Source organism: Chlorocebus sabaeus, chromosome 16 (genome assembly GCF_047675955.1).
Source record: "Chlorocebus sabaeus isolate Y175 chromosome 16, mChlSab1.0.hap1, whole genome shotgun sequence".
NCBI classification, from domain to species: domain Eukaryota; kingdom Metazoa; phylum Chordata; class Mammalia; order Primates; family Cercopithecidae; genus Chlorocebus; species Chlorocebus sabaeus.
The window spans coordinates 4,627,778-4,652,665 of record NC_132919.1 but is presented as its reverse complement, the minus strand read 5'-3'; the positions used below and the strand labels follow the sequence as shown (position 1 = coordinate 4,652,665).

The 24,888-nt window shown below is 51.5% G+C and overlaps 3 protein-coding genes across 7 annotated transcripts; 1 reads left to right on the top strand and 2 right to left on the bottom strand.

Annotated features, from left to right (window-relative positions):
* Nucleotides 1-8,797: 8,797 nt before the first annotated feature.
* ZMYND15 (zinc finger MYND-type containing 15) lies at nt 8,798-16,461 on the bottom strand. 5 transcript variants are annotated; one of them, XM_073004605.1, is made up of 14 exons: nt 15,811-16,461; nt 14,727-15,342; nt 14,053-14,287; nt 13,804-13,959; nt 13,380-13,540; nt 12,420-12,569; nt 12,027-12,107; nt 11,768-11,884; nt 11,596-11,684; nt 11,353-11,505; nt 11,096-11,249; nt 10,947-11,005; nt 10,509-10,669; nt 8,798-10,140 (listed from the first exon to the last, which is right to left on the bottom strand). In XM_073004605.1, exons 1-14 carry the CDS (start codon nt 16,459-16,461, stop codon nt 9,969-9,971), a joined length of 2,955 nt encoding a protein of 984 aa, XP_072860706.1. In that variant the 3' UTR covers nt 8,798-9,968. The 5 variants fall into 5 exon arrangements, with proteins under 5 accessions (XP_072860706.1, XP_072860707.1, XP_072860703.1 ...); XM_073004606.1 differs by having other exon boundaries at nt 11,407-11,505; XM_073004602.1 differs by having other exon boundaries at nt 13,804-14,287.
* Nucleotides 15,932-22,316, top strand: CXCL16 (C-X-C motif chemokine ligand 16). The gene is made up of 6 exons (XM_008009948.3): nt 15,932-16,623; nt 16,965-17,103; nt 17,380-17,462; nt 20,411-20,827; nt 21,265-21,328; nt 21,430-22,316. Exons 1-5 carry the CDS (start codon nt 16,482-16,484, stop codon nt 21,309-21,311), a joined length of 828 nt encoding a protein of 275 aa, XP_008008139.3. The 5' UTR covers nt 15,932-16,481; the 3' UTR covers nt 21,312-21,328; nt 21,430-22,316.
* Nucleotides 22,317-22,633: 317 nt separating this feature from the next.
* MED11 (mediator complex subunit 11) lies at nt 22,634-24,663 on the bottom strand. The gene is made up of 3 exons (XM_008009937.3): nt 24,497-24,663; nt 24,164-24,294; nt 22,634-23,178 (listed from the first exon to the last, which is right to left on the bottom strand). Exons 1-3 carry the CDS (start codon nt 24,579-24,581, stop codon nt 23,041-23,043), a joined length of 354 nt encoding a protein of 117 aa, XP_008008128.1. The 5' UTR covers nt 24,582-24,663; the 3' UTR covers nt 22,634-23,040.
* Nucleotides 24,664-24,888: the final 225 nt, after the last annotated feature.

The following is a 24,888-nucleotide window of genomic DNA, read 5'->3' as shown; positions in this document are numbered from 1 at the left end:
GCCAGAGTTATCAGCTCCTGAGAACTAAGATCGATGTGAGGACCAGATGGAGTCATTAGAAGGGAAACCATCTCAGATGGTAAAGATTGTTTGAAATCAGATTTTTCCATAGAAACCCTGCAAATATAGCCCTTTGACATTTCTCTCTTCTTCCTTCTCCTAGCTCAGACTCCTGGAGAGCAGGAGACCAGAACTTGTTCACCCTCCTCTGTATATCTGCGGTGAGCAGACACTGACATGCCAGAAAACAAGAAAAATGCATTTGGCTGTAATATTTGCAAGACCCAAGAAGGTACTGGCAATAAATGTATTTCCATGGACGAAGGGGTTGATGTTTTATGAGAAAGGGCACTCAGTCTCAAAAAAAAAAAAAAAAAAAGAAACTAAATAGTTAGACATACCCAGGGAAACTGTCAGAAATATAATCATAGTGGGAAACTGTAATATAATTCTCTTTGACAAAGTAAGAAAAATATACAAAGTATAAAGGAATAGAGAATCTCAATGATAAAGTTGATTGACTAGTTAGCCTCTCATTCAACAAATATTTACTAAATGATGTATGCCAGGCTTCTTGCTGGATACCAGGAAGATCTCAGCCATAAATACATCATCAGTGAACATCCTGAGCCTCCATCCTCTTGGAGCATGTACTCAAGTGATATTTATTTAACTCGGTATCTCATGAATGGAGAATCTACCTTTTTCAATGCCAATAAAACATTTACAAATCTTGGTCAAATATTAGGCCGTGAAGGAGATACGAAATTCCCCAATCTTGAAATTGTACTGGACACATACTCATAATGCAATAAACCAGAAATTTCTAATGTTTAAGTGACAGAAATCAACCTCTTAAAAAATCCCAAAACAGTTCTAAATAATTATTTGATCAGTGAGAAAATTCAAATTGCAAATACAGATGATTATAAACAGACAATGAGGCGAGGCTTGGTGGCTGATGCCTGTAATCCCAGAATTTGGGGAGGCCAAGGCAGGAGGGTTTTTTGAGGCCAGGAGTTCAAGACCAGCCTGGGCAACATAGTGAGACCCCTGTCTCTCCAAAAAAAAAAAAATTTCTTTAAATTAACCTGGCCTGGTGACACGCACCTGTAGTCCAGCTACTCAGGAGGCTGAGGCAGGAGTATTGCTTGAGCCCAGGAGGTTGAGGCTGCAGTGAGCCAAGGTCACACTATGGGGCACAAATAACAATAGATTGTTAAGAGCGTGTTGTTGCTGTTGTTTTTTAAGAGACAGCATCTCACTATGTTGCCCAGGCTGATCTTGAACTCCTAGCCTCAAGGAATCCTCCTGGCATGGCCTCCCAACATGCTGGGTTTACAGGCATGAGCCACTGCGCCCAGTCATATTATTATTTTATAATGAACTAAGCTTGGTGTTAGGGGCTTCTCACACTTGTTTTATATAATCCTCACAACCAACCTAGGATAGCACCCTGTTGCTGAGGAGGTACTCAGTAAATATTGTTGAATGAGTGGATGCGGCTCAGAGTTGAAGTAAGTTGCCTGGCCAGGTGTGGTGACTCGCACCTGTAATCCCAGCACTTTGGGAGGCGGAGATGGGGAGGATCCCTTGAGCTAAGGAGTTCAAGACCAGTCTGGGCAACATGGGGAGACCCCTGTCTGTATTTTTTTTTTAAGAGACAAAAGAAGTCCGCCGCACCCGGCCTTTTTTTTTTTTTTTTTTTTTTTTTAAATAAAGTGACTTGCCTAAGACTACACAGCAGAAGTTAATTAAGCTGGGGCTTGCCCTGAGGAGGCCTGCTTAGTTCTGTGGTTGTAACTGCCATGCGACTCGATCAATGTGGTTGTCGAAACATGCAGATAGGAAGAGCTAATGATTTAAGATGGCTTTAACCAAAACCTTTTTTTGTTTTGAGACGGAGTTTCTCTCTTGTTGCCCAGGCTGGAGTGCAATGGTGTGATCTCGGCTCACTGCAGGCTCTGCCTCCCTGGTTCAAGTGATTCTCCTGCCTCAGTCTCCTGAGTAGCTGAGATTACAGGCATGCACCACCATGCCTGGCTAATTTTGTATTTTTAGTGGAGATGGGGTTTCTCCCTGTTGGTCAGGCTGGTCTTGACCTCCTGACCTCAGGAGATCCGCCCGCCTCGGCCTCCCAAAGTGCTAGGATTACAGGCGTGAGCCACCTTGTCCGGCCACCAAAACCATTTTTTCTGAGGCTTTTTGCTTACTTGCTTGTTACTTCTTTCTCTCTTCCCTCTCTCCTTTTCTTTCTTTCACACCAGAAAGATGGATATGGAGTGCTCACTTTATACCAGGCGTTGTTCCACATTCTGGGGATTCAGGTGGGAGAGGTAGGCAATAAACAAGTAAACCAGCTGGGCACAGTGGCTCACGCCTGGAATCCCAGCACTTTGGGAGGCCGAGGCAGGTGCATCACCTTAGCTCAGGAGTTCAAGACCAGCCTGGACAACATGGTGAAACCTCGTCTCTACTAAAAATACAAAAATTAGCCAGGCACAGTGACATGTGCCTTAGTCTCAGCTGTTCGACCTTGTCTCAAAAAACAAAACAAAACAAACAAAAAAACTGAGGGAGGGGAGATGTGACAAGAAGAAGAAGGTGATGGACAGTGGAAATGTGGAATGGTACATGGACTACAGAACCTGAGAGGTGATGGATTGTCAGTGTGAGGGTACCAGAGAAGGGGATGAAAAGGTGGATACTGGTGGGATGTCCATCATCAGGAGGTTGGAATGGGCTGTTACTGATCACCACAGGGTCTAGGGTTTGACCGTGGGAGTGTGTGGCTGAGGTGGGGTGGAGGAAAAAATTGTACTGAAGTGCAGAGGACAAGGAACTGAGTGGGGGTGGCGGTGTTGGTTGGATTGCCTAGGTGGATGTCTGAGTCCACACAAATAGAAATGTGGTTAATGGTGGAGACGTAAATTTAAGCCAAATGCTTAAGCCTTTGATGAAGCTGGTAGATGTTGGAAGATGATTGCAACAAGGAGGGTCGATGGATGGTACAATCTGTTGGCATGTGCTTTAAAGATGCTTTGGCACAGAAAGACAAATATCACACTGGTGTGGTGGCTCACGCCTGTAATCCCAGCACTTTGGCAGGTTGAGGCAGGCGGATCATTTGAGGTCAGGAGTTTGAGACCAGCCTGACCGGCATGGTGAAACCCCGTCTCAACTAAAATATGAAAATTAGCTGCATGTGGTGGCAGGTACCTGCAGTCTCAGCTACTCGAGAGACTGAGGGAGGAGAATTCTTGAACCCAGGAGGTGGTGGTCGCAGTGAGCCGAAACCAGCCACCGCACTCCAGCCTGGGCAATAGAGTGACTCCCTCTAAAAAAAAAAATTAAAATTTTTAAAAAAAAGGCTGGGTGCGGTGGCTCACGCCTGTAATCCCAGCACTTTGGGAGGCCAAGGCGAGCGGATCATGAAGTCAGGAGATTGAGACCATCCTGGCTAACATGGTGAAACCCCGTCTCTACTAAAAATACAAAAAAATTAGCCGGGTGTGGTGGCAGGCGCCTGTAGTCCCAGTTACTCAGGAGGCTGAGGCAAGAGAATGGTGTGAACCCGGGAGGCAGAGCTTTTTCTATTTTTAGTAGAGACAGGGTTTCACCATGTTGGCCAGGATGGTCTTGATCTCCTGACCTTGTGATCCACCGGCTTCGGCCTCCCAAACTGCTGGGATTACAGGCATGAGCCACCACGCCTGGCCTATACCATTTATTAAATACTTACCATGCTGAGAACTCTTCTAAGAATTTGCATTTATTAATTGCCTTTGTCCTCACAAGTTCTGTGGAATAAGTACAGTTAATACCTCATTTTACAGGTAAGGAGACAGACATGGAGAGGCTGAGTCACTTATCCAGCATATGAAGTTAAGTTGGGAGCCTTGATTTAAACTCAGGTGATGTGGACCCCTAAGCCTCAAATTTTATCTTTTTTTTTTTTTTTTGAGATGGAGTTTCACTCTGTCACCCAGGCTGGAATGCAGTGGCATGATCTTGGTTCACTGAAACCTCCACCTCCCAGGTTCAAGCGATTCTCCTGCCTCATCAGCCTCCTGAGTAGCTGGGATTACAGGCATGTGCCACCACGTCCAGCTAATTTTTGTATTTTTAGTAGAGACATGGTTTAACCATATGGGTCACGCTGGTCTCGAACTCCTGACCTCAGAGATCCACCCGCCTTGGACTCCCAAAGTGCTGGGATTGCAGGCGTAAGCCTCCGTGCCCGGCAAACTTTATCATGTTCGATTCCATCTCCCATTGTAGTGGTGAAGTGGGCAGTAGAGATCTTACATGAAGCTCTTGGAGCCCTGTGGGTCTCCCTTAAGTTCCTTAATATATTTCTTTACTTTTTATTTTTTATTTTTTTTATATTTATTTATTTTTTTATTATACTTTAAGTTCTAGGGTACATGTGCATAACGTGCAGGTTTGTTACATATGTATACTTGTGCCATGTTGTTGTGCTGCACCCATCAACTTGTCAGCACCCATCAACTCGTCATTTACATCAGGTATAACTCCCAGTGCAATCCCTCCCCCCCTCCCCCCTCCCCCCTCCCCCCTCCCCCCTCCCCCCTCCCCCCTCCCCCCTCCCTGTGATAGGCCCCGGTGTGTGATGTTCGCTTTCCTGAGTCCAAAGAGGACATTCATACAGCCAACAGACACATGAAAAAATGCTCATCATCACTGGCCATCAGAGAAATGCAAATCAAAACCACAATGAGATACCATGTCACACCAGTTAGAATGGCAATCATTAAAAAGTCAGGAAACAACAGGTGCTGGAGAGGATGTGGAGAAATAGGAACACTTTTACACTGTTGGTGAGATTGTAAACTAGTTCAACCATTATGGAAAACAGTATGGCGATTCCTCAAGGATCTAGAACTAGAAGTACCATATGACCCAGCCATCCCATTACTGGGTATATACCCAAAGGATTATAAATCATGCTGCTATAAAGACACATGCACACGTGTATTTATTGTGGCACTATTCACAATAGCAAAGACTTGGAATCAACCCAAATGTCCATCAGTGACAGACTGAATTAAGAAAATGTGGCACATATACACCTTAATATATTTCAAAGAAAACTTGACAGAGTGTTTCTGATTCTTTGCACGGCCAATCATCAATGCCTGGTATAAGAGAGAATGGTTCCAGCTGGGCGAGGAGGCTGGTGCCTACAATCACAGCACATTGGGAGGCTGAGGCAGGAGGATTGCTTGAGGCCAGGAGTTTGAGACCAGCCTGAGCAACATAGCAAAAACCCTGTCTCTACTAAAAATACAAAAAATTAGCCGGGTGTGGTGTTGTGTACTTGTAGTCCCAGCTACTTGGGAGGCTGAGATGGAGAATCACCTGAGTCCGGGAGGTTGGGGCTGCAGTGAGCCAAGACCACATCACTGCACTGCAGCCTGCGCAACAGAGTGAGACCCTGACTCAAACAGAGAGAGAGGCCGGGCGCAGTGGCTCACGCCCATAATCCTGCTTTGGGAGGCCGAGGCAAGCAGATCCTCTGAGGTCAGGAGTTCAAGACCAGCCTGGACAACATGGTGAAACTCCATCTCTACTAAAAATACAGAAATTAGCCTGGTGTGGTGGTGGGTGCCTGTAGTCCCAGTTACTTGGGAGGCTGAGGCACGAGAATCTCTTGAACCTGGGAGGCGGAGGTTGCAGTGAGCTGAGATTGCACCATTGCACTCCAGCCTAGGCAACTAGAGCGAAACTCTGTCTCAAAAAAAAAAAAAAAAAAAGAAAAAATAAAAAGAAAAAAGAAAAAATATTGAAATCATACAGAGCCACAATTTGGGGTTCCTTGGGATTCTCAATGCCTCTCAAAACCACACTGTGTCCCCTGAGAAACGGGGGATCCCCCTCCCCGTGTGACACTGATTCCAGGGATTCAGGTGCTGTGCTGTGGTGTTTGTGCCCTGCTGACCTTCCAGAGGCTCTATACAGAGACTCCTCCTTCAGCCTCTGCCTGTGGTTCCTCTTGTAGGTCTCAGACATCAGTCCATGAGGTGGGGTTGAGACTAGCTTCCCAAACAGATCCATGCTGCCCTTCCCATCCCACCACACTTCTTTTTTTTTTTTTTTTTTTTTTGAGATGGAGTCTTGCTCTGTCGCCCAGGCTGGAGTGCAGTGATGCAATCTTGGCTCACTGCAACCTCTGCCTCCCAGGTTCACGCCATTCTCTGCCTCAGCCTCCTGAGTAGCCGGCATTACAGGCGTCTGCTACCAAGGCCAGATAACTTTTGTGTTTTTAGTAGAGACAGGGTTTCACCATCTTGGCCAAGCTGATCTTGAACTCCTGACCTCGAGATCCACCCACCTCAGCCTCGAAAAGTGCTGGGATTACAGGCGTGAGCCACCGCGCCCGGTGGCTCTTCTCTTCTTTACCTGTCTAACTCCTGTGTGTCCTTCAGGTCATTGGTTGGATGTCATTTCCTCCTGGTAGCCTTCGCTGACAGCTGTGAGGCTGTCTTAAGTGCCTCTGATATACCCCTAAGAGTCTGTAACTCATTATTGCACCAATTATACTGTACCGTTATTTTCTGGTTACTTCTCTGTTTATTCCAGGCTTCCCTCTAAGCCAGACACTTTCAGATTTTTTTTTTTTTTTTTAAGTAGAGATGAAGTCTCGGCTCACTGCAAGCTCCGCCTGCCGGGTTCATGCCATTCTCTCGCCTCAGCCTCCTGAGTAGCTGGGACTACAGGCGCCTGCCACTGCACCTGGCTAATTTTTTATTTTTGTATTTTTAGTAGAGACGGGGTTTCACCATGTTAGCCAGGATGGTCTCGATCTCCTGACCTCATGATCCACCTACCTCGGCCTCCCAAAGTGCTGGGATTACAGGCGTCAGCCACCGCACCCGGCGGTGAAATCTTATTAGCTTACGAGCCATGCAAAAACAAAAAGTGGGCTACATTTTGTTTACTGTATCCTGGAAGTAAATGCTGGAAGCCGTAGTTTGCTGATCCCTGCCCTAAACTGTAAGCTTTATGGAGGCAGAGACCATATATGTCTTTTTCCCTCATTGCATTGCTAAGGTTCGGCACAAAGCCTTGTGCATTCAATCAATAGTTGGTAAGTGAATTATTAAAGAGCAATTTGTATATTAAGCATTTTTATTACAAAAGTACTTGTGTTCATGGAAGAAAAATGAGTAGTCCAGTTAAACAAAACGAATAAACAAATCCTTATTAACCCCACCGCTGGGAGATAACCACATCCTTTCCTATTGTTGTGTAATAGATGTCAGGAATTACGAAAAGATTATTTTTTGGCCAAGGCAGTGGTGAAAAGTTCTATTTTTCATCAGTCCACCAGAGACCCAGACTTCCTCTTTCCGGCTGTAGGAGGTGAAGCTGAGAGAAAAGATGAGGAGGGAGGGTGGAAAGTATGGGGGAAAAGCAATCTGATAAGCAGTTAATGAGCTCCTACTGTATGCTGCCATATGCCTGGCCAGGCTAGACCCTGGGGGATACAGGTAGCACCCATCCCCTCTGGGTTGACAGTTGAAAGGGTAGACAAGAAATTATAAGTGTGATAAAGGTCATCAAAGGGGATTATGCAAGGTGCTATAAGGGCTTAATAGGGAGAGGGGTGTCTAACCTCATATGGGGGTTAGGAAATTCTTCCTTTCCTAAGGAAGTGACATTTAGGCTGCCACCTAGGCTAAGAATTAGTTGAGCAAGAACATGGGAAGTTCTGGCCAGGAGCGGTGGCTGATACCTGTAATCCCAGCACTTTGGGAGGCCAAAGCAGGTGGATTACCTGAGGTCAGGAGTTCGAGACCTGCCTGGCCAAGATGGTGAAACCCCATCTCTACTAAATATAAAAAAAATTAGCTGGGCGTGGTGGCGGGCACCTGTAGTCCCAGCTACTGGGGAGGCTGAGGCAGGAGAATCACTTGAACCCGGGAGGCAGAGGTTGCAGTGAGCCAAGATTGTACCACTGCACTCCAGCCTGGGCAATAAGAGCGAAACTCCGTCTCACAAACACAACAAAACAAAAAGCACATGGGAAGTTCCACAGTGAGAGAGTTCATCCTTATTTAGAAGCATCTGGCTGCAGCGTTGACAGGGGAAGGAAATGGCATGAGATCAGCCTGCAGAGACTGGCAGGGGCCACGTCAGCAGAGCCTTGTCATCTCCATCTTCTAACTACCCGTTGACAGGCGCTGAAGAAGATAAGTGAACACATTAAAAACACCCTGAGGAAGTCATCAGCCAGCTCCAGAGTGAGGAACATTCTACGCGACGAATGATTCTGCGTCTTGCCAAATCAGTGTCATGAAATAAAAAATAAAAGTCAAGGAGGTATGTTATGAAATGAAAGAGACTTAAGAGTAACATCCACAGGACTTAATTGTTCACCTTAGTCCCTTGGTTAAGGTGGTATCTCCCGGATTTGTCCTCTGTCTTTCCCTTTCTATACTTAGTGACTGAAATCATTAAGGCAGCCCACACTGTAAGAGCTAAGGGAAGTCACTGAAGGGACTGAAGCAAGGGAGAAATGAGGTCAGATGTCTTTTTTTTTTTTTTTTGGAGACAGAGTCTCACTCTGTAGCCCAGGCTGGAGTGCAGTGGATCTCAGCTGCAACCTCCACCTCCCAGGTTCAAGTGATTCTCCTGCTTCCACCACCTGAGTAGCTGGGATTACAGGCACGTGCTACCACACCCGGTTAAAATTTTTTTTTTTTTTTTTTTTTTTTTTTTTTTTTTTTTTTTTTTTTTTTTTTGAGACGAGTCTTGCTCTTGTTACCCAGGCTGGAGTGCGATGGCACGATCTTGGCTCACCGCAATCTCCGCCTCCCAGGTTCAAATGATTCTCCTGCCTGCCTCAGCTTCCTGAGTAGCTGGGATTACAGGCATGTGCCAACACGCCCGACTAATTTTGTATTTTTAGTAGAGACGGGATTTTCTCCATGTTAGCCAGGCTAGTCTCAAACTCCCGACTTCAGGTGATCTGCCTGCCTCGGCCTCCCAAAGTGTTGGGATTACAGGTGTGAGCCATGGCGCCCCGCCCTCAGATGTCTTTTTTTTAGGAGGAATACTTTGGGCTGCAATGTGGCGATGAGATATGGTGGAGTTTGCAGCGGGAATGGACATACCTTGATGGACTTGAGTGATTTCAGGAGAACAGCTCAGCAGGAGTTGATGATTGGATATGAGGTGGTGAGAAAAGGTGGAGGTGGGTGGCTGGGGCCTTTCACTGAATCCAAACCAAGGGTCTGCGTGGTCCCAGGAGGTTGTTTGCTTTCCCTGCCCCCAGGAAGAAGCCACTTTCTGCTGCTTGGACTTTCTTTGCCTTGGTGCTGGTCCCTGAGGGTGACCGGGGCTGGAAAGCGACTGGTCAATACATAATTAGGAGAGCCATGGGATTACCAAGGAGGGTCACAATCCCTGACTCTGAGTTAAAGAAATGACAGCCGTCGAGGGGACTAAAAGGCGCTGGGGGAAAGTAAGTTATCCCTAACTCCTTTTCCGATGCGGACGGATCACCAGAGGTCAGGAGTTCGAAACCAGCCTGGCCAATATGGTGAAACCCTGTCTCTCCTAAAAATACAAAAATTAGCCGGGTGTGGTGGCGCATGCATGTAATCCCAGCGCCGGAGGCTGAGGCAGGAGAATCGCTTGAACCTGGGAGGCAGAGGTTGCAGTGAGCCAAGATCGCATCCCCTACACTCCAGCCTGGGCGACAAGAGGGAAACTCCGTCTCAACAAACAAACAAACAAACAAACAAACAAAAACTTTCTCCTCTTTCCCAGTGTAATGGCCCAATTATGAGCGTGTAATCAAAAGGTCAATGACTCAGTGGTTTCAAACAAGTAATTTTATTGACCTTTTCGTGTTTTACCAACCTGTCCTTCCCCTCGACCTTGAGTGTTTCACGTTTTCCTTTCAGTGTTTGGGAGGGGGTCTACTATGGTATCAGCATTCATCTCCGCCGGCGGGCCCCCCGCCCAGGTTTCTTTTCTCCTCGGCGCCTTCGGGTAAGGGCAGGAGGAGCGGAGGGAGTTGGGGACGGGGGTGGGGGGCCGGGCGCCGGGCGGGTCCCGCTCCCTTGCGCAGGCTTGTAAACCAGGTGGAAGATGAAGGCATTGCAGTACCTGCGGGGGCGCGGGGCGCAGTCAGACACCAGGGGGCGGGGCTCCAGGGGGCGGGGCTCCAGGGGCGGGGCTTGCCCCTCTGAGTTCCAGGGCGTGGGGCTAGTCAGGGTTGGGTCTGTTGGAGGGTCGCGGGGTCTTTTGTGGGTTGCGGAGATTCCGTGAGCTACATCTAAAGAGGGGTGTGCTGGGGGATGTCGAGACCTCCCATGGGGGCGACGAGTAGTGGGGCAGAGAAGGCAGGTTGTTGGGCTGGGGGCAGGAGGGTCCCAGGACAGCAGGGACCAGAGCAGAGGTGGGTCTTTGTGGATGTGGAGCCAGAGAGTAAGAGAAGTGAAGGGTCAGGAAGGAAATAGGGTCGCAGCCCTTACCAGGGCATGCAGTTGTCGGCCGCTCTGAGGCGAAAGGGGGAGCGGAAGGGGTTGGGCTGGGGAGGGCTGGTGCCCCCTCCAGTGGCCACTGCCATGGTCTGGTCGTCCATCACACAGCCGTACTCGCTGCTCTCGGTGAAGAAGGCTGGCACTCGGAGGGACTGGGGTGGAGCGAGACTCGCTCTGAGAGGCCCCTCCCCAGATCCGTCCCAGCAGCCAGAATGACAGACAGGGCTGAAAGCCCCGGGACAGACCGAGTGGAGGGGAGCAGGGGAAGGACACAGACAGACACACAGAGAGGCAGGGGGACCCGTGGGCGCTCCCCAGGTTTGTGGAGCGGGTGATGGTGAAGAGGAGAGCCCAGAGACTTTCAGAAAAGGAGATGGGGAGGGGCCAGGCAGGAGGGGAGAGAAGTTTACTTTTGCCCCCATTGCCCACCTGTAACCGCGGCAGAGAGCTCAGCCACGTATCCTTGAGACCAAACCCGGAGTTAAATCCTGCAGACAGAGAGGAGGGAGAAGCTGGCTTCCATGGTGGGCTTCTCTCCCACCTTCCCCACATGCCTACCCCGAGACCTAGGCTCTTACCAATAACCAGGTCGGGCTTGGGCCCCTGGAGCAGATGGTAGGGCCTTGCTGACACCTTGATCTGCAGGTCCCTGCGGGCTCCCTTCTCCTTAGTGCCAGAGCTGGGCCGTGCTGATATGCCAGAACCAGGACGGACAGACACCTCGGGGCCGTCCTGAGGGGCCAGGAGTGGGGTGCAAAAGCCACTGGAAGTCAGGGAACTGGAGGATGCACCAGGCAAGATGGGAAGTGGTGGGGGCAGAAGGGCAGGGCCTAACCAGGAGGTCACTGGAGGGGTCAGGGCTGAAAAGCAGGGCCCCCTCAGCCCTCACCCTCTGCAGGGTAAAATGCTGCTGGTCACTTTCGGGGGGCAGGCCATCACCTACAAACTGTAGCTCCAGGGCCACATGGGGGAGCAGGACCAAGAGCTCCTGAAGGACAGAAAGAAGGACAGATCTGGGTTCTACCCTGTGCCCACCCCCATACCAAAATACCCAACCTTCGGGCCTGGGGTGACTTACCCAAAACACCATGACAAGGTCAAACTCCTTCCCGGCCTGCACCACATGGATCTTCAGTGATTGTTTGTTTTGGATGTTGAGCTCAGGGACTGGGTGAGAAGCCAGTGCATTAGGGATGTGGGCCATTCTCACTCCCCCATCTTCCCCCCACCCCCCACTCCACTCTCCTTACAGGACTGGGGCACCAGGTGAGTGATGACATAGTACACGGTCAGCGGGTAGGTGAGAAGCACAGCTGTGGGGGAGTCCAAGCTGAGGCCCCGCCATGTGTAGTAATCCTGCCATGAGCCTGGGAGGAGGGGGTTACGAGAGGACCTGTCCCTGGGCTCCACCTTCTCTAGTCTAATAGGCCGCTTCTTCACAGCCACCCAGACTCTGGTTCTCCGGTCCCTGGCCCTGCCCCTCGCTCCCACAGGGCCCCTCCAGCTCACCAAAAAGAGCCCGGGGTGGATCTGGGGGCACAGGAGGCATCAGGGCAGGCCCGTCCCCCTGGAGAAGCTGGTAGGGGTCTCCTGAGAGGATGAAAGAAAGAGGAGCCTGGGGTCAGGGAGACCCCCACCTGACCCATCTCCTTCTTTCTTCCAAGGGAGCTGTATTCCCTGAGAGAGCCTAGTAAGAGGAATGGGGGTTTGCGTAGGGACGGGGCCTGTGGGTGGAGTCGGTAGGGGTGATTCCATTGCGGGCTGGGAAAGGCCTGAAATGGCCCTGGTGCTGTTGGTAGGGGTCAGTGTGTACGTGGAGGGATTATCTGGGACCCAGACAACTTCTTCCCAGTCCCTTCCTCTATGCCGAGGGGCCCAAGCCTGAAGAGAGACCCCACGCACCACCGCGAAGGCTGAGGGATGGCAGGTGGCCTCGGGGGTGCCTGGAGGAGCCAGGGCCGGGAATCAGCATACTGAGCTGGGTCCAGTAGCCACGAGTGAGGCCCCGAGAGGCCAGGAAGGCCTCCTTGTTGAAGGTTTCACTGGTCACCTCTGGAGAAGAAGGGGAGGAGTTGAGGTGCTGGGCTAGAACCCCAGACTTTTTTTTTTTTTGAGTCTTGCTCTGTCACCCAAGCTAGAGTGCAGTGGCGTGATCACGGATCACTGCAGTCTCGACCTCTTGGGCTCAAACGATTCTCCCACCTAAGCCTCCCGAGAATTGTGACCACAAGCGTGTGCACCATGCCTGGCTAATTTTTTCTATTTTTTGTAGAGAAAGAGTCTATGTTGCCCAGGTTGATCTCAAACTCCTGGGCTCAAGTTGGCCTCCCAAAGTGCTGGGATTACAGGTGTGAACCATTGCCTGGTCTACAACCCCAGACTTGAACTCTCCCCAGCCTCCCGCAAGGACTTTGGTTCTAAGTTTGGTTCCAGTCAGGCAGGGAACTACCGTTGCTGAGTGTCTCCACTATACCAAGCCAAGATAATCCTTGTAACAATTCCATGGGCCTTTACGTATGTTCATATCCCTCTTTTATAGATGAGGACACGGAGGCTTCAGGAAGCAAAGTGGTTTGTTTAAGGTCACACTGCCAGTTAGTGGTGGAGTCGGGAAGCAAGTAAGTGTTTGGATCCCTGTCCCCCAATCCCTGCACTCTCTCAGGGACCTAGATACTCAGTCCTTGGCCTCACAGACCCTGTCTCCAGCCCCAAACACCCAGCCCCTGCCCTTGTTCCAGGGATCTAGGCTCTAGCCCCAGACTCTCAGCCTTCAACTCCAGGACCCTGTTCCCAGATATCTAATTCCCAGTCTCAAAGACCTGGTCCCAGTTTCCCCCAACCATTCTGACCTCCTTATGGTACCTGTGGTGTAGGTAAAAGGCAGGGCTGCCAGTTCTCCTGCCCGATCCATGAAGGCTGCAAGCCTTGGGCACCAAAATCGGTGGCTCACATCATCTGGACACCGCCGCCAGTCAGCCCGGAGACAAGCCTCTCCACAATACAAGACAGCACTACACTGGGGGCTGAGGACACAGTGGGTGGTGGGCACCTAGTTTAACCTCTGTGGGCCCTGTCTGCTGTCCATCTGCCCAGCAGCTGCCTGTATGTCCCTCGGTCTGTTTGTCTTACACCCTCTAACCGCCCGTAATAGCCTGTATTGTTTCATCTGCATCTTCTCATGTCCCTGCCCCTCCTTCTGTCTGCTAGGCACCTCCACCACCCTGCTTTCTTTCTATTTGCCTGACTGTTGGGATCTTCCTCTCCCCGCAGCTTTTGGGCTGCTCACCAGGGTGTCAACTTCACTTCAAAGCTGTGCCTGTGACACACGTGGCAGGTTCGAGCGCGAAGGGAAGCAAAGGTGAAGCCTGGCCGGGGACCCCATGTCCGCATTGGGGTCTTGGCTAACTTCACACCTAGCCTTGGGACCAAGCTCTCCAGCTCTCTAAATAGGGGGGAAGACGGAATCAGGCTGGAGGGGGTGCTTGGGAATCCAGGGCCCCAGCCCTCCCCAGCCTCAGATACCAGATTTCTATACCGATGCAGCCGGGCATCTCCCACAGTAAGCTGTTGGGGCTTTCGGGGGTCCCCAGAGCCCATGGGACAGGCCATGCTGTGACAGAGGAGAGCATAGGCCCGAGGAGCCAGGTTCTCAGTCCCTGAGCCCCAGCTGGCAGTTCCCTGGGCTCCATCCACTAGCAGATCAATGCCCAAGATGGTGCCATGCTCATCCGTCACAAGTAAGAGACAGGAAAGGTGCAGGGGGGCAGCCTCTGGGGAAAGAGGGAAAAGTTGAGGTGGTAGAGGACAGCGAGAGACATGTGGTCAGGGTCAGGAGTAGCAAACTCAGATACCTACAGGGGCTAGGCAAGTAACCTCACCGAGTAAAGGGCACTGGGTAGAGAGCGCACACTCCTTCTAAAGGGGACAGCTGCTACAGAGGACCAGAACGCGCTGCCATGCACAAATGTAGGCCCCCTGTCAGAGCTTGAGATTTTTCTTGGGAATGTGTAAATCCAGACTTCTGGATACTTTTTTTCTTGCAATGTTTAAACATTAAATTAAAAAAAAAACCCCACTGTGGGTCAATAAAAACACCTTTTCAGGCCACATTGGCCTGAAGGCCAGCACTCAGAACTAGTGGCAGGGGAGGGCTTCTGAAGGGAGGATGGCTGGGCAAGAGGTAGGGCAGGGCCAGCCCTGGGTTCTTACCACTCCTCTGTCCCTTCGTCTTCTGGGGTCTTGTTTCATTCTCCACCCTGTCCTCTCGGCAGCCATCCTTGCCACCTCCTGCCTCCCGGTCAGCCTCCTCTGACTCTCCTGGAGGGTTTGTTTCCTGGGGGGACTCCCTGCTGGTAGGAGCTAGCTCCCGGTCCTCCTCTGGTTCCACCTTCTCTGTGCCTGCACCCCCCTCCTCTCTCTTTTCTTCTTCATCTTCCTCCTCTTCCTCCTCCCCTTCCTCCCCGTCCTCTAGGCTGACAAAGCTGACGTAGGGGCTCAGGTCTCGCAGGTGGAGTGGAGGGTCGTCTCCCAGGAGCCGGGCAGACCCCAGGCCTGGTCCAGGACCTGGCTCTGCCCCTTGCCCCAGGCTGATGCCCACACTACGGTTGGGCAGGACATGGAGCACCCAAAGGGCAGGGTCCTGGGGCAGCCTTCTGATCTGGGCCTCCAGCTGCCACCAGCGGCCCTCAAGGCTGGTCCCTACAGCTCCACGCTCTGCCACAAACTTTCGGAACCAGCCGAAGAGAAGGGCAGCGAAATCAAGGAACTCATCCCGGTATCCAGACACAAACTCCATGTCTTCAGGCACACAGGGCCCCAGCCCAGACTGAGCAAAAGAAGGGATATATGGTGAGGGACAGGAGAGCAATGATGTAGTTTGGGGCTAGGTCACAAATTTGGGGGAGAGGGTAGGTTTGAGAGTCACTTAGGATTGGATCCACGGATATGCTAGGAGCTGAGAAGAGGGTTTTCAGGGCTGAGGATGGGAGTTCAGGGAGGAAAATGGGGGCTGGACTTGAAAGTGGGTGACCAGGGTTGGAGAAGACTACTCAGGGATGAGATGGTATTTGGGGCTTAACATTGGAGAGTTCAGACCCTCAAAAGCAGAGTTTAAATTAAGGCTAGAGAGGAGAGAGGGCTAATCCTATCGGGAAGGGTGTGGTGGGGAGGGAAGCATTTTGGATGTGTCCGTCGGGTATGGGAGTGGGAGCGAGGGTGTTCCCTGGGCTCGGATCGGCGTGACGGGCAGCCCCGGTAGACCTAGCCCCTCCCGACCACCCCAATCCTCCGGTACCTGCAGCCGCCACCACTTTTCGAAGGTAAATACCTCGGGGTGGAGGGTGCGCGGGTGCGGTCGTGACGTCAGGGCTGCCCGAGCCCTGGCCGGCTGAGCGGGCGGCCACGCCCCTGGGCTCGGTGCGTCCGCGGGTGGTGGCCCCGCAGGTGCGCGCGGCCGGGGCTGGCGGCGACTCCCTCCACCGGGCCGCCCGGGAGGCTCATATAGCGCGGCTGGGTCCCGCGGCGCCGGGAGCGGGGAAGTGAAAGTGCCTTGGAGCACGAGGGCCGGTCCGGCCGTGCGGCCGCCTCGCAGGTCCGCGGGCGCTCGGGGCGGGCGAGGCGGGTGGCTCCCTGAACCGAACCGAATCGGCTCCTCGGGCCGCCGTCCTCCCGCCCCTCCTCGCCCGCCGCCCGAGTTTTCTTTCGGTTTCTTCCAAGATTCCTGACCGTCCATCCACGGAGCTCGGGCCCAGTGCGGGGGCGCAGGGCGCGGGAGCTCCTCCTCCCGGGTTTTCCCTGTGGCCAGAGGCTGGCACGGCGCGGGCCGGGTACTGAGCGCACGGTCGGGGCGCAGCGGAGCCGGGGGGCGCCGCTGGCTCGCGCCTCCTCTCCGGCCGGGACCTGGCGTCGACGGCCGCCGTCTCCTCCGGTCCTTGGCGAAAGCCATTGAGAAACCAGCCGGACGTCATGCGCCGGAGCCTGTCTGGCAGTCAGAGCGAGGCGGCTCCATCCCCGCAGACTCCGCAGAGCCCCGACATGGGACAGGCCTTGGGGCCCGGGGCCCGCGCGCTCCTGCTCCTACTCCTGCTGGCGTGCCTGCCTCCGCCAGGTTAGCCGGGGGCGGGGCAGGGGACCCAGATTCCCCAGTCATGGGAAGGGGGTGATTTGGGGAGGGGACATGAGGCCCACGGAGTTGAGTTGATGAAGGCAGCCGGGATAAGAGGAAAGCCAGCCAGCCGCTTGGGGTTGGGGACAGAGGGCCCGGGACACCTGGCTCCGGGCAGGATTATGGATGTTGTGGGGGTTGTGATAATGTGTGGGGTGAGCCTGGCGCTCTGACCCTGGGTCCACGGGAGAGGCTGTCATGGAGCTGTGGATTGGAGGCCAGCGAACAGCGGAGTGGGGACCCTAGGCCTGGGAACGGGTGCTGACCACCTCTGTCCTGCTCAGGCAATGGCAACGAGGGCACCGTCACTGGAAGCTGTCATTGTGGTAAAAGAATTTCTTCTGACTCCCCGCCATCGGCTCAGTTCATGAATCGTCTCCGGAAACACCTGAGAGCTTACCATCACTGTCTACACTACATCAGGTAATTTCACCTGCCTCTGCGAGGGCAGCCCCTGCGCGGCCCCTCCTTGCCAGGTGCGTCCAGGACCCTCTCTGGTCAAACCTGAACTCCTTCCCGGCGCACCTAGCCCGATCTCCGGGTTCTGTTTGCTCCCATTGCCCGAAATTTCATGACTCCGTCGCACCTACCGGGGAATTTCCCAGTCCCAGCAGAAAGGGCTCCTGGTAGCGACTTAACGCCTTTGGAATGAGGAAGGAAAGGAGGAGCCGCAGCTGAGCCCAGGTCTCTCCTCCGCAGGTTCCAGTTGCCTTCCTGGAGCGTGTGTGGGGGCAGTAAGGACCCATGGGTTCGGGAATTGATGAGCTGTCTTGATCTCAAAGGTGAGACTTCCCCACTGCTCTTCAGGCTCTGCCTCCAAGGCTTAGCAGCTTCCACCTGACCGTCTTCTTTACCTGAGGCTTTTCCCCTGGGGCCGCACATTCCCAGAACCTTCTTCTGATCCTGTCCAAAGTACTTAGACTCAGTCCCGGTTTGCCAGCGGGTTGATCATTCACCATCACCTTCATGATTTTTGCCAATTCATTCTACCACGTGTGCTATTGTCTACTTATTAATATTTTTCTTGAAATCAAAGTACTATTTTATTTTATTTTTTTTGAGATGGAGTCTCGCCCTGTCGTCCAGGCTGGAGTGCTGTGGCACAATCTCAGCTTGCTTCAACCTCTGCCTCCCAGGTTCAAGCGATTCTCCTGCCTCAGCCTCCTGAGTAGCTGGGATTACAGGTGCGCACCACCAAGCCTGGCTAATTTTTGTATTTTTAGTAGAGACGGGGTTTCACCGTGTTGGCCAGGCTGGTCTTGAACTCCTGGCCTTGTGATCCGCCCGCCTCGGCCTCCAAAAGTGCTAGGATTACAGGCATGAGCCACCACACCTGGCCTATTTTTCTTTTCCAATATTTTATTATGAAAATTTACACATATACAAAAGTTGAAAGAATGGCACACTGAATATCCAATGCCTCCACCTAGATTCAACAATTTTATTTATGTATATTTTACATATTTACATAAACATATATTTTACACTATCAATTTTACAGCACTTACACGATATTTGCTTTATTAAGTATAATCTATTCATCCTTCTATCCATCATCCATCACCTTATTTCTCGATGCATTTTTTTTTTTTTTTTAATGGAGTCTTACTCTGTCACCCAGGCTGGAGTGCAATGGTGTGCTCAGCTCCCTGCAGCCTCCGCCTACTAGGTTCAAGCAATTCTCCTGCCTCAGCCTCCCAAGTAGCTGGGATTACAGGCGCCCGCCACCGTGCCCGGCTAATTTTTGTATTTTTTTAGTAGAGACGAGGTTTCTCCATGTTGGTCAGGCTGGTCTCAAACTCCTGACCTCAGGTGATCCACCTGCCTCAGCCTCCCAGAGTGCTAGGATTACAGGCGTGAGCCACCGTGCCCAGCCTCTTGGTGCATTTCAAGGCAGGTTGCGGACATCGTTGTACTTCATCCCAAGACATTTCAGCATGTATATTAAGTAGAGTTCAATATTTTAATGCTTTCTTCTCTTTCGAGTTCAAATTTACATACAATGAAATGAATTACTTTTAAGTGTGCACAAACTAGTTTTGAAAACTTAAGTAGAGGCCCCCAGATCTTCCTCCAAATCTCAACTGGCGAGGCTGGAGAGGTCGGGCGCTGTGGCTCATGCCTGTAATCCCAGCACTTTGGGAGGCTGAGGCAGGCGGATCACCTGAGGTCAGGAGTTTGAGACCAGCCTGACCAACATGGTGAAACCCCATCTCTCCTAAAAATACAAAATTAGCCAGGCATGGTGGCATGTGCCTGTAATCCCAGCTACTTGGGAGGCTGAGGCAGGAGAATCGCTTGAACCTGGGGGCGGAGTGCAGTGAGCCAAGATCACGCCATTGCACTCCAGCCTGGGCAACAAAAAAAAAAAAAAAAAAAAAAAAAGAAAACTTAAATAGTAAATTATCCTAAGCAATAACATCTGTGAAGTCACAAGTTTGATGCACTGGTTATATTTTTCTCTTAAATATACAACCTTTAAAATACAAAAGGTTCTTCCATGTCCTAGCTAAAGTTTTGTACGATCTGTGTCATCCATACTGCCTTTAAGTCTGCCTAGACCTACATGATTTCCTTTCATCTTCCCAGTTACCCTGGCCCTTGGTACTACAATTATCCTCATGTTACAGCTGGAAGAAATCACTTCCGGAGAGGTTAGGGACAAGGGGCGAGGTTACACAGCTACTTGAGGTTACACAGCTACTTTACAGCAGAGCCTGGATTCCAACCCTGGTCTTCTGATTTCCCAGTTCATGACACCCACTTGTCTCGTGGTTTGCTCACTTCCTTGTCCCCTATCTTTTCCGTCTGTCACTGCCTTCCTCTTCTGGCCTTTAGCTTGATATCCTCCCTGACTTGCTCTTCCCTCTGTTGGAGCTCAGAACACGACACTCCAAAACATGGCACTTTGGTCATTAAGAAAACAGCAGAAGTAAGTAGCTCAGTCTGCTGTTTCCGTTTTTCTGTGACAGCTAGCCATAAAGGAATTCTCTAACTTCATCTGGAAGTAGGTCATAGGCCTCGTTTCAGAGGGGTCCTGCCCTATACTTGGAGGCCAAGAAGAATCTGGACAGGCCTTTCTGGTCCCCCCCGTCCCCCATTTATTACCATTAGATCATACCCTTTTTGTCCAATCATACTTTTTTTTTTTCTTTTGAGATGGAGTTTTGCTCTTGTTGCCCAGGCTGGAGTGCAATGGTATGATCTCGGCTCACTGCAACCTCTGCCTCCCGGGTTCAAGCGATTCTCCTGCCTCAGCCTCCCATGTAGCTGGGATTACAGGCATGTGCCACCACGCCTGGCTAATTTTGTATTTTTAGTAGAGACTGGGTTTCTTCATGTTGGTCAGGCTGGTCTCGAACTCCCGACCTCAGGTGATCTGCCCGCCTCCACCTCTCAAAGTGCTGGGATTCCAGGCGTGAGCCACCATGCCCAGCCAATCCAATCATACTTCTATACAACTGTCTATTCTTCACAGCAAGCCTAAGCATAAAAATACACTTTTCCTTGGGTCTTTGGGTCTTCGTTTCTGAAGTTTCCTATGTCATGTAAAACTGTGATTAAATAAATGTTAGGCTTTTCTCTTGTTAATGTTTTTTATTTATAGGGGTATCAGCCTTGACCCTTGGGATGGGTGAGGAAAAGATATTACTTTTTCTCCCCTACACGTCTATCTGCTTTTTCACCTTTTCTCCTGATAGTCCTGATTCCTCATTTCTTTCCTTTCCAGAATGTGGACATGCTTACTTGGGGAGTGTGGCCCACCAGGAGCATTTACCTCCTACCAGCACCCCCATTTCTCAGGCCTCAGAGGGGGCATCTTCAGACATCCGCACCCCTACCCAGATGCTCCTGTCCATCTTGCAGTCAACCCAGCGCCCCACCCTCCCAGCAGGATCACTGTCCTTGGATAAAGAGCTCACTCGTCCCAGTGAAACCACCATTCCCACTGCGGGCCACAGTCTGGGAGTTGGGCTTGAGGCTGGGGAGAACCAGAAGCAGCTGAAAAAAAATGCTGGTCCCACAGCCGGGACATCAGCCACAGTGCCGGTCCTGTCCCTCCTGGCCATCGTCTTCATCCTCACCGCACTCCTTTCCTATGTGCTGTGCAAGAGGAGGAGGGGGCAGTCACCGCAGTCCTCTCCAGGTAAACTGGACCTCTGAACCCTTCCCCCAGGGACCCAGAGCCTTCCTGACAGCAATCCTGACCCAGTGGCTCTCAGGTGGCTGGAAACCTAGCCTCTGCACACAAGTATCAAGGTTGTCTGCACAAGGTTGACTCTGGGCCCTCTGAGGACAGTCAGCCAGGGACTGTAGAGAGTGGAGAGGGAAGGAAGCCACCATGGGCACAAGGACTAGTGCTTGCTGCAACATCACGGAGAAGATAGCTAGAGCAAGCTAGTGGGAGATGAAGCTGCGGAGGGAGGTGAGGGCAAGTCATTCAATTAACACATTTTCACTGAGCACCTACTGTGGGCCAGGTCGTAGGGTTAATGTCTTGATCTGATTCCCTAGTTCAAGCCTCATCCCCCATCACTCTCCTTGATCTCAGAGCTCATCTCTCAATTTCTTCATCCTTTCCAGATTTGCAGCTTCATTATATACCTGTGGCGTCTGACTCTAATACCTGAGCCAAGAATGGAACCTTGTGAGTGTAAACTGGTTTATTTTTACAAAAGGTGTAATAAAGGAGATCAACCCGACAACATGGTAGGCACTGTATACTTGTTTTTGTTTTTCGTTTTTCAGGTACGGGCTGTACGTTGCCCAGGCTGTTATGGAACTCCTGAGTCAAGTGATCCTCCCACCTTGGCCTCCGAAAGTGTGTGGATTAGAAGCGATACCTACCATATTCAGCCTACACGTATTTGTTAATATCTAACATAGGACTAACCAGCCACTGCCCTCTCTTAGGCCCCTCATTTAAAAATGGTTATACTATAAAATGTGCTTTTCATACAGGGTAATAATAACTTGGACAAATTCTATGTGTATTTTTTGTCTTGTTTTGCTTTGAGATGGAGTCTCGCTCTGTCATCCAGGCTGGAGTGCAGTGGCACGATCTCGGCTCACTGCAACCTCCACCTCCCAGGTTCAAGTGATTCTCCTGCCTCAGCCTCCCGAGTGGGATTACAGGCATGTGCCACCACACCTGGCTAATTTTTGTATTTTCAGTAGAGATAGGGTTTCACCATGTTGGCCAGGCTGGTCTCAAACTCCTGACTGCAAGTGATCCACCTGCCTTGGCCTTCCGAAATGCTGAGATTACAGGTGTGAGCCACCGTGCCTGGCCCTATGTGTGTTTTTTAACTACTAAAAATTATTTTTATAATGATGGACTCTTTTGTTTTTTGAGACTGAGTTTTACTCTGTTGCCCAGGCTAGAGTGGAATAGTGTGATCTTGGCTCACTGCAACCTCCGCCTTGCGGGTTCAAGCGATTCTCCTGCCTCAGCCTCCTGAGTAGCTGGGATTACAGGCACTCACCACCACACCCGGCTAATTCTTGTATTTTTAGTAGAGACAGGGTTTCACCATGTTGGCCAGACTGGTCTCGAACTCCTGATCTAGTGATCCGCCCTCCTCGGCACCCTAAAGTGCTGGGATTAAAGCTATGAGCCACTGTACCTGGCCCTATGTGTGTTTTTTTAACTACTAAAAATTATTTTTGTCATGATTGAGTCTTCTTTATGGAAACAACCGGCCTCAGGCCCTTGCACCCTTACCATGATTCCTGGCTTCAGCTTGTTCTGCTCATGGTTCCCCCTCGTCCCAAATCTCCCCCAGTACACCAGTTGTTCCTCCCCACCTCAGCCCTCTCCTGCGTCCTCCTGTCCCCGCAACGAAGGCCTGGGCTTTCCCACCCTCCCTCCTTAGCAGGCGCTATGCTGGGACACCACATGGGCTGGTTTCACTTCCTCAGTCTCTTGCTCACCCCAGTGAGAGTCTGATCGTGTTTTTATTGTTATTGCTTTTATTATTATTGAGACTCTAGTTCTTGTTTTGTCTCTCTGAATGAAGAAGAATGTGTCTTCGTTAGGCCAAGTCTGCGGGAAGCCTGGGGCAGCAGCATGAAGTGTTAGAGGAAGTGGGTTGGGTATGGGAGTTTCCATCTCCTCTCTGAGCCTGTCAGGGTGTTTGTGGAGAGCAGAACAGGAGCACCCTGTTGGAGAGGCCAGGGCATAGCTGTGCGCAGGCTTGGGCTTCAGTTTTTCTGTGCCCACCATTTGCCCCTTTGTCTTAGGGTACTTTGACGAGCAGGGCATGTTGGTGCCCATACTCCCCACCCTACACGTTCTCAGGTTCTGTCCCATGGCGCAGGTGATGGTCTCCCTCGGAGCTCTGGGTCCACCTCCCTGGCCTAGTTCTCCAGCATCTGCTCGCAGGTTCGAGCCGCATCACTGAGCTTGAGGCGGGCATAGTCCACTCGCTTCAGAGCCATCTGGCAGTCCTTCCTCGAAGAGTAGCTGGAGCCCTCATGGGGCTGCCCTGTGGCCACCTACAAGACAGACTATCAATGGAGCACCGTCTCCTTTACCCTTACTCCAAGCAGGCATCAGGTCTCTTGTCTCATTTCTTACCTGAGTTTGAATTTGTTAGGCCACCTGGTAGCTGGATAAATAAATCATTTAACTTATGTTAATCTTGTCTGTAAAATGGGATTGACAATAACTACTTCCTAGAGTTGTTGAGGATTAGATAAAATAATGCAGAGTATCTGGCACACCGTAAAAATTAGTAATGTTAGCGGTCCCTGTGACAAGTTCAGAATCTTCTCAATCCTCCCCCTCTTCTCAGGATATAAGGATCTGGGACCCCGTGGCCTTGAAGTCACGCCAAGTTTCCAGTGACAAAGTTCTGTAGTTCTAGCATAATTTACACATCTTCTCCCAGGCACATGTGATGTTACCCAGTGAGGTACGCAGGGCCACCTTTAATTCTTTCATTTTATTATTTATTATTTTTATTTTTTGAGACAGAGTTTTTGCTCTGTTGCCCAAGCTGGAGTGCAATGGCATGATCTCGGCTAAGTACACCTCCTAGGTTCAAGCGATTTTCCTGCCTCAGCCTCCCTAGTAGCTGGGATTACAGGTGCTCACTACCACGCCCAGCTAATTTTTGTGTATTTAGTAGAGATGGAGTTTCACCATGTTGGCCAGGCTGGTCTCGAATTCCTGACCTCAGATGATCCACCCGTCTCGGCCTCCCAAGGTGCTGGGATTACAGGAGTGAGCCACCGCACACAGCCTAATTTTTATATTTTTGTTAGAGACCAGGTTTCACCGTGTAGGCCAGGCTGGTCTCGAATTCTGTCAAGCCACTGCGCCCGGCCCATTCTTTCCTTTTAGAGGAAGAAACCGGCTCTGGACGGCCGGCTGGGGAGGTCTGGGCCTGCCCAGTTAATGCTCCACCCGGGATCACCCAAGGCTGAGGCTTTGACCCAGAGCTGGGGTCCGCTCGCAGCACCCTCCAGACACACCGACCTGGGTGAGGTAGCGGATCTGAGCCGACAGCTCCGCCTCCACGTGTAGCACTGAAGCGGTGAAGGCCGCCGCCTGCCGGTCTAGAAGCCGCTCGTTGGTTTTTTCCTTGGACAGTTCTAGGATGACAGTACCTGCCAGGGCGGAGAGAGGGAGGGGACACACGGAGACTGCCAGTGTAGCCCCGCCCTAGGGCCAGCCCCTCTCAATCCCGCCCTTTGGCTGCGCACGCACGTAGGAGTTCCTCCCCAACCCAGCTCCAAGTACCGGGTCAGCCTGTGCGTGCAGCCCGGCCACGCTTTCGCTCCCCGCCGTCCGGGTTGTCGCATCCCGAACCTGCATTCTGAAGGATGGCGCCGATTTCCCGTTCAATGTCTTCCAGGGCGCGTAGTCTCTCGTTCGCCAGACTATAGGTAGCCATTGTCACTCTGGGAATTCTCACCTGGAGTTTCTCCTGAGAAACGCGACGCTTGTTCCGGAAGTGGCTCTTGTTTTGCGCCTGCGCAGAGGGCACCGTGTAGGGAGCACTACAATTCCCAGGATGCTCAGCGCAGCCTCGCCCCCACTCGGTCCACCTGGTGAACTACAACTCCCAGGGCCCGCGGCGCCTCCGCCACAGGACCACCTGTAGTCAGAGGCGACAGTGGAATATCCCCTCGCCCAAGGCCATTCAGACCTGTCCGCCTTCTTGACACCGTCTGTGGCCTCTATTTAGTTTATTATACATG

Bases quoted from the DNA above. Each gene is read 5' to 3' on its own strand.
- ZMYND15 (XM_073004602.1), bottom strand. From the start codon at position 16,461: ATGGCTTTCGCCAAGGACCGGAGGAGACGGCGGCCGTCGACGCCAGGT. The intron at 12,108-12,419 runs GTGCGTGGGGTC...TCATCCTCTCAG, and splicing joins ATCCCTCAGCCTTCGCGGTG to GAGACCCCTACCAGCTTCTC. The intron at 11,506-11,595 runs GTAAGTCACCCC...TCTGTCCTTCAG, and splicing joins ACCTTGTCATGGTGTTTTGG to GAGCTCTTGGTCCTGCTCCC.
- CXCL16 (XM_008009948.3), top strand. From the start codon at position 16,482: ATGCGCCGGAGCCTGTCTGGCAGTCAGAGCGAGGCGGCTCCATCCCCG. The intron at 17,463-20,410 runs GTGAGACTTCCC...TTTCCTTTCCAG, and splicing joins GAGCTGTCTTGATCTCAAAG to AATGTGGACATGCTTACTTG. The intron at 20,828-21,264 runs GTAAACTGGACC...CATCCTTTCCAG, and splicing joins GTCACCGCAGTCCTCTCCAG to ATTTGCAGCTTCATTATATA.
- MED11 (XM_008009937.3), bottom strand. From the start codon at position 24,581: ATGGCTACCTATAGTCTGGCGAACGAGAGACTACGCGCCCTGGAAGAC. The intron at 24,295-24,496 runs GTTCGGGATGCG...CCGCCCTGGCAG, and splicing joins CGCCATCCTTCAGAATGCAG to GTACTGTCATCCTAGAACTG. The intron at 23,179-24,163 runs GTCGGTGTGTCT...TCTGTCTTGTAG, and splicing joins AGATCCGCTACCTCACCCAG to GTGGCCACAGGGCAGCCCCA.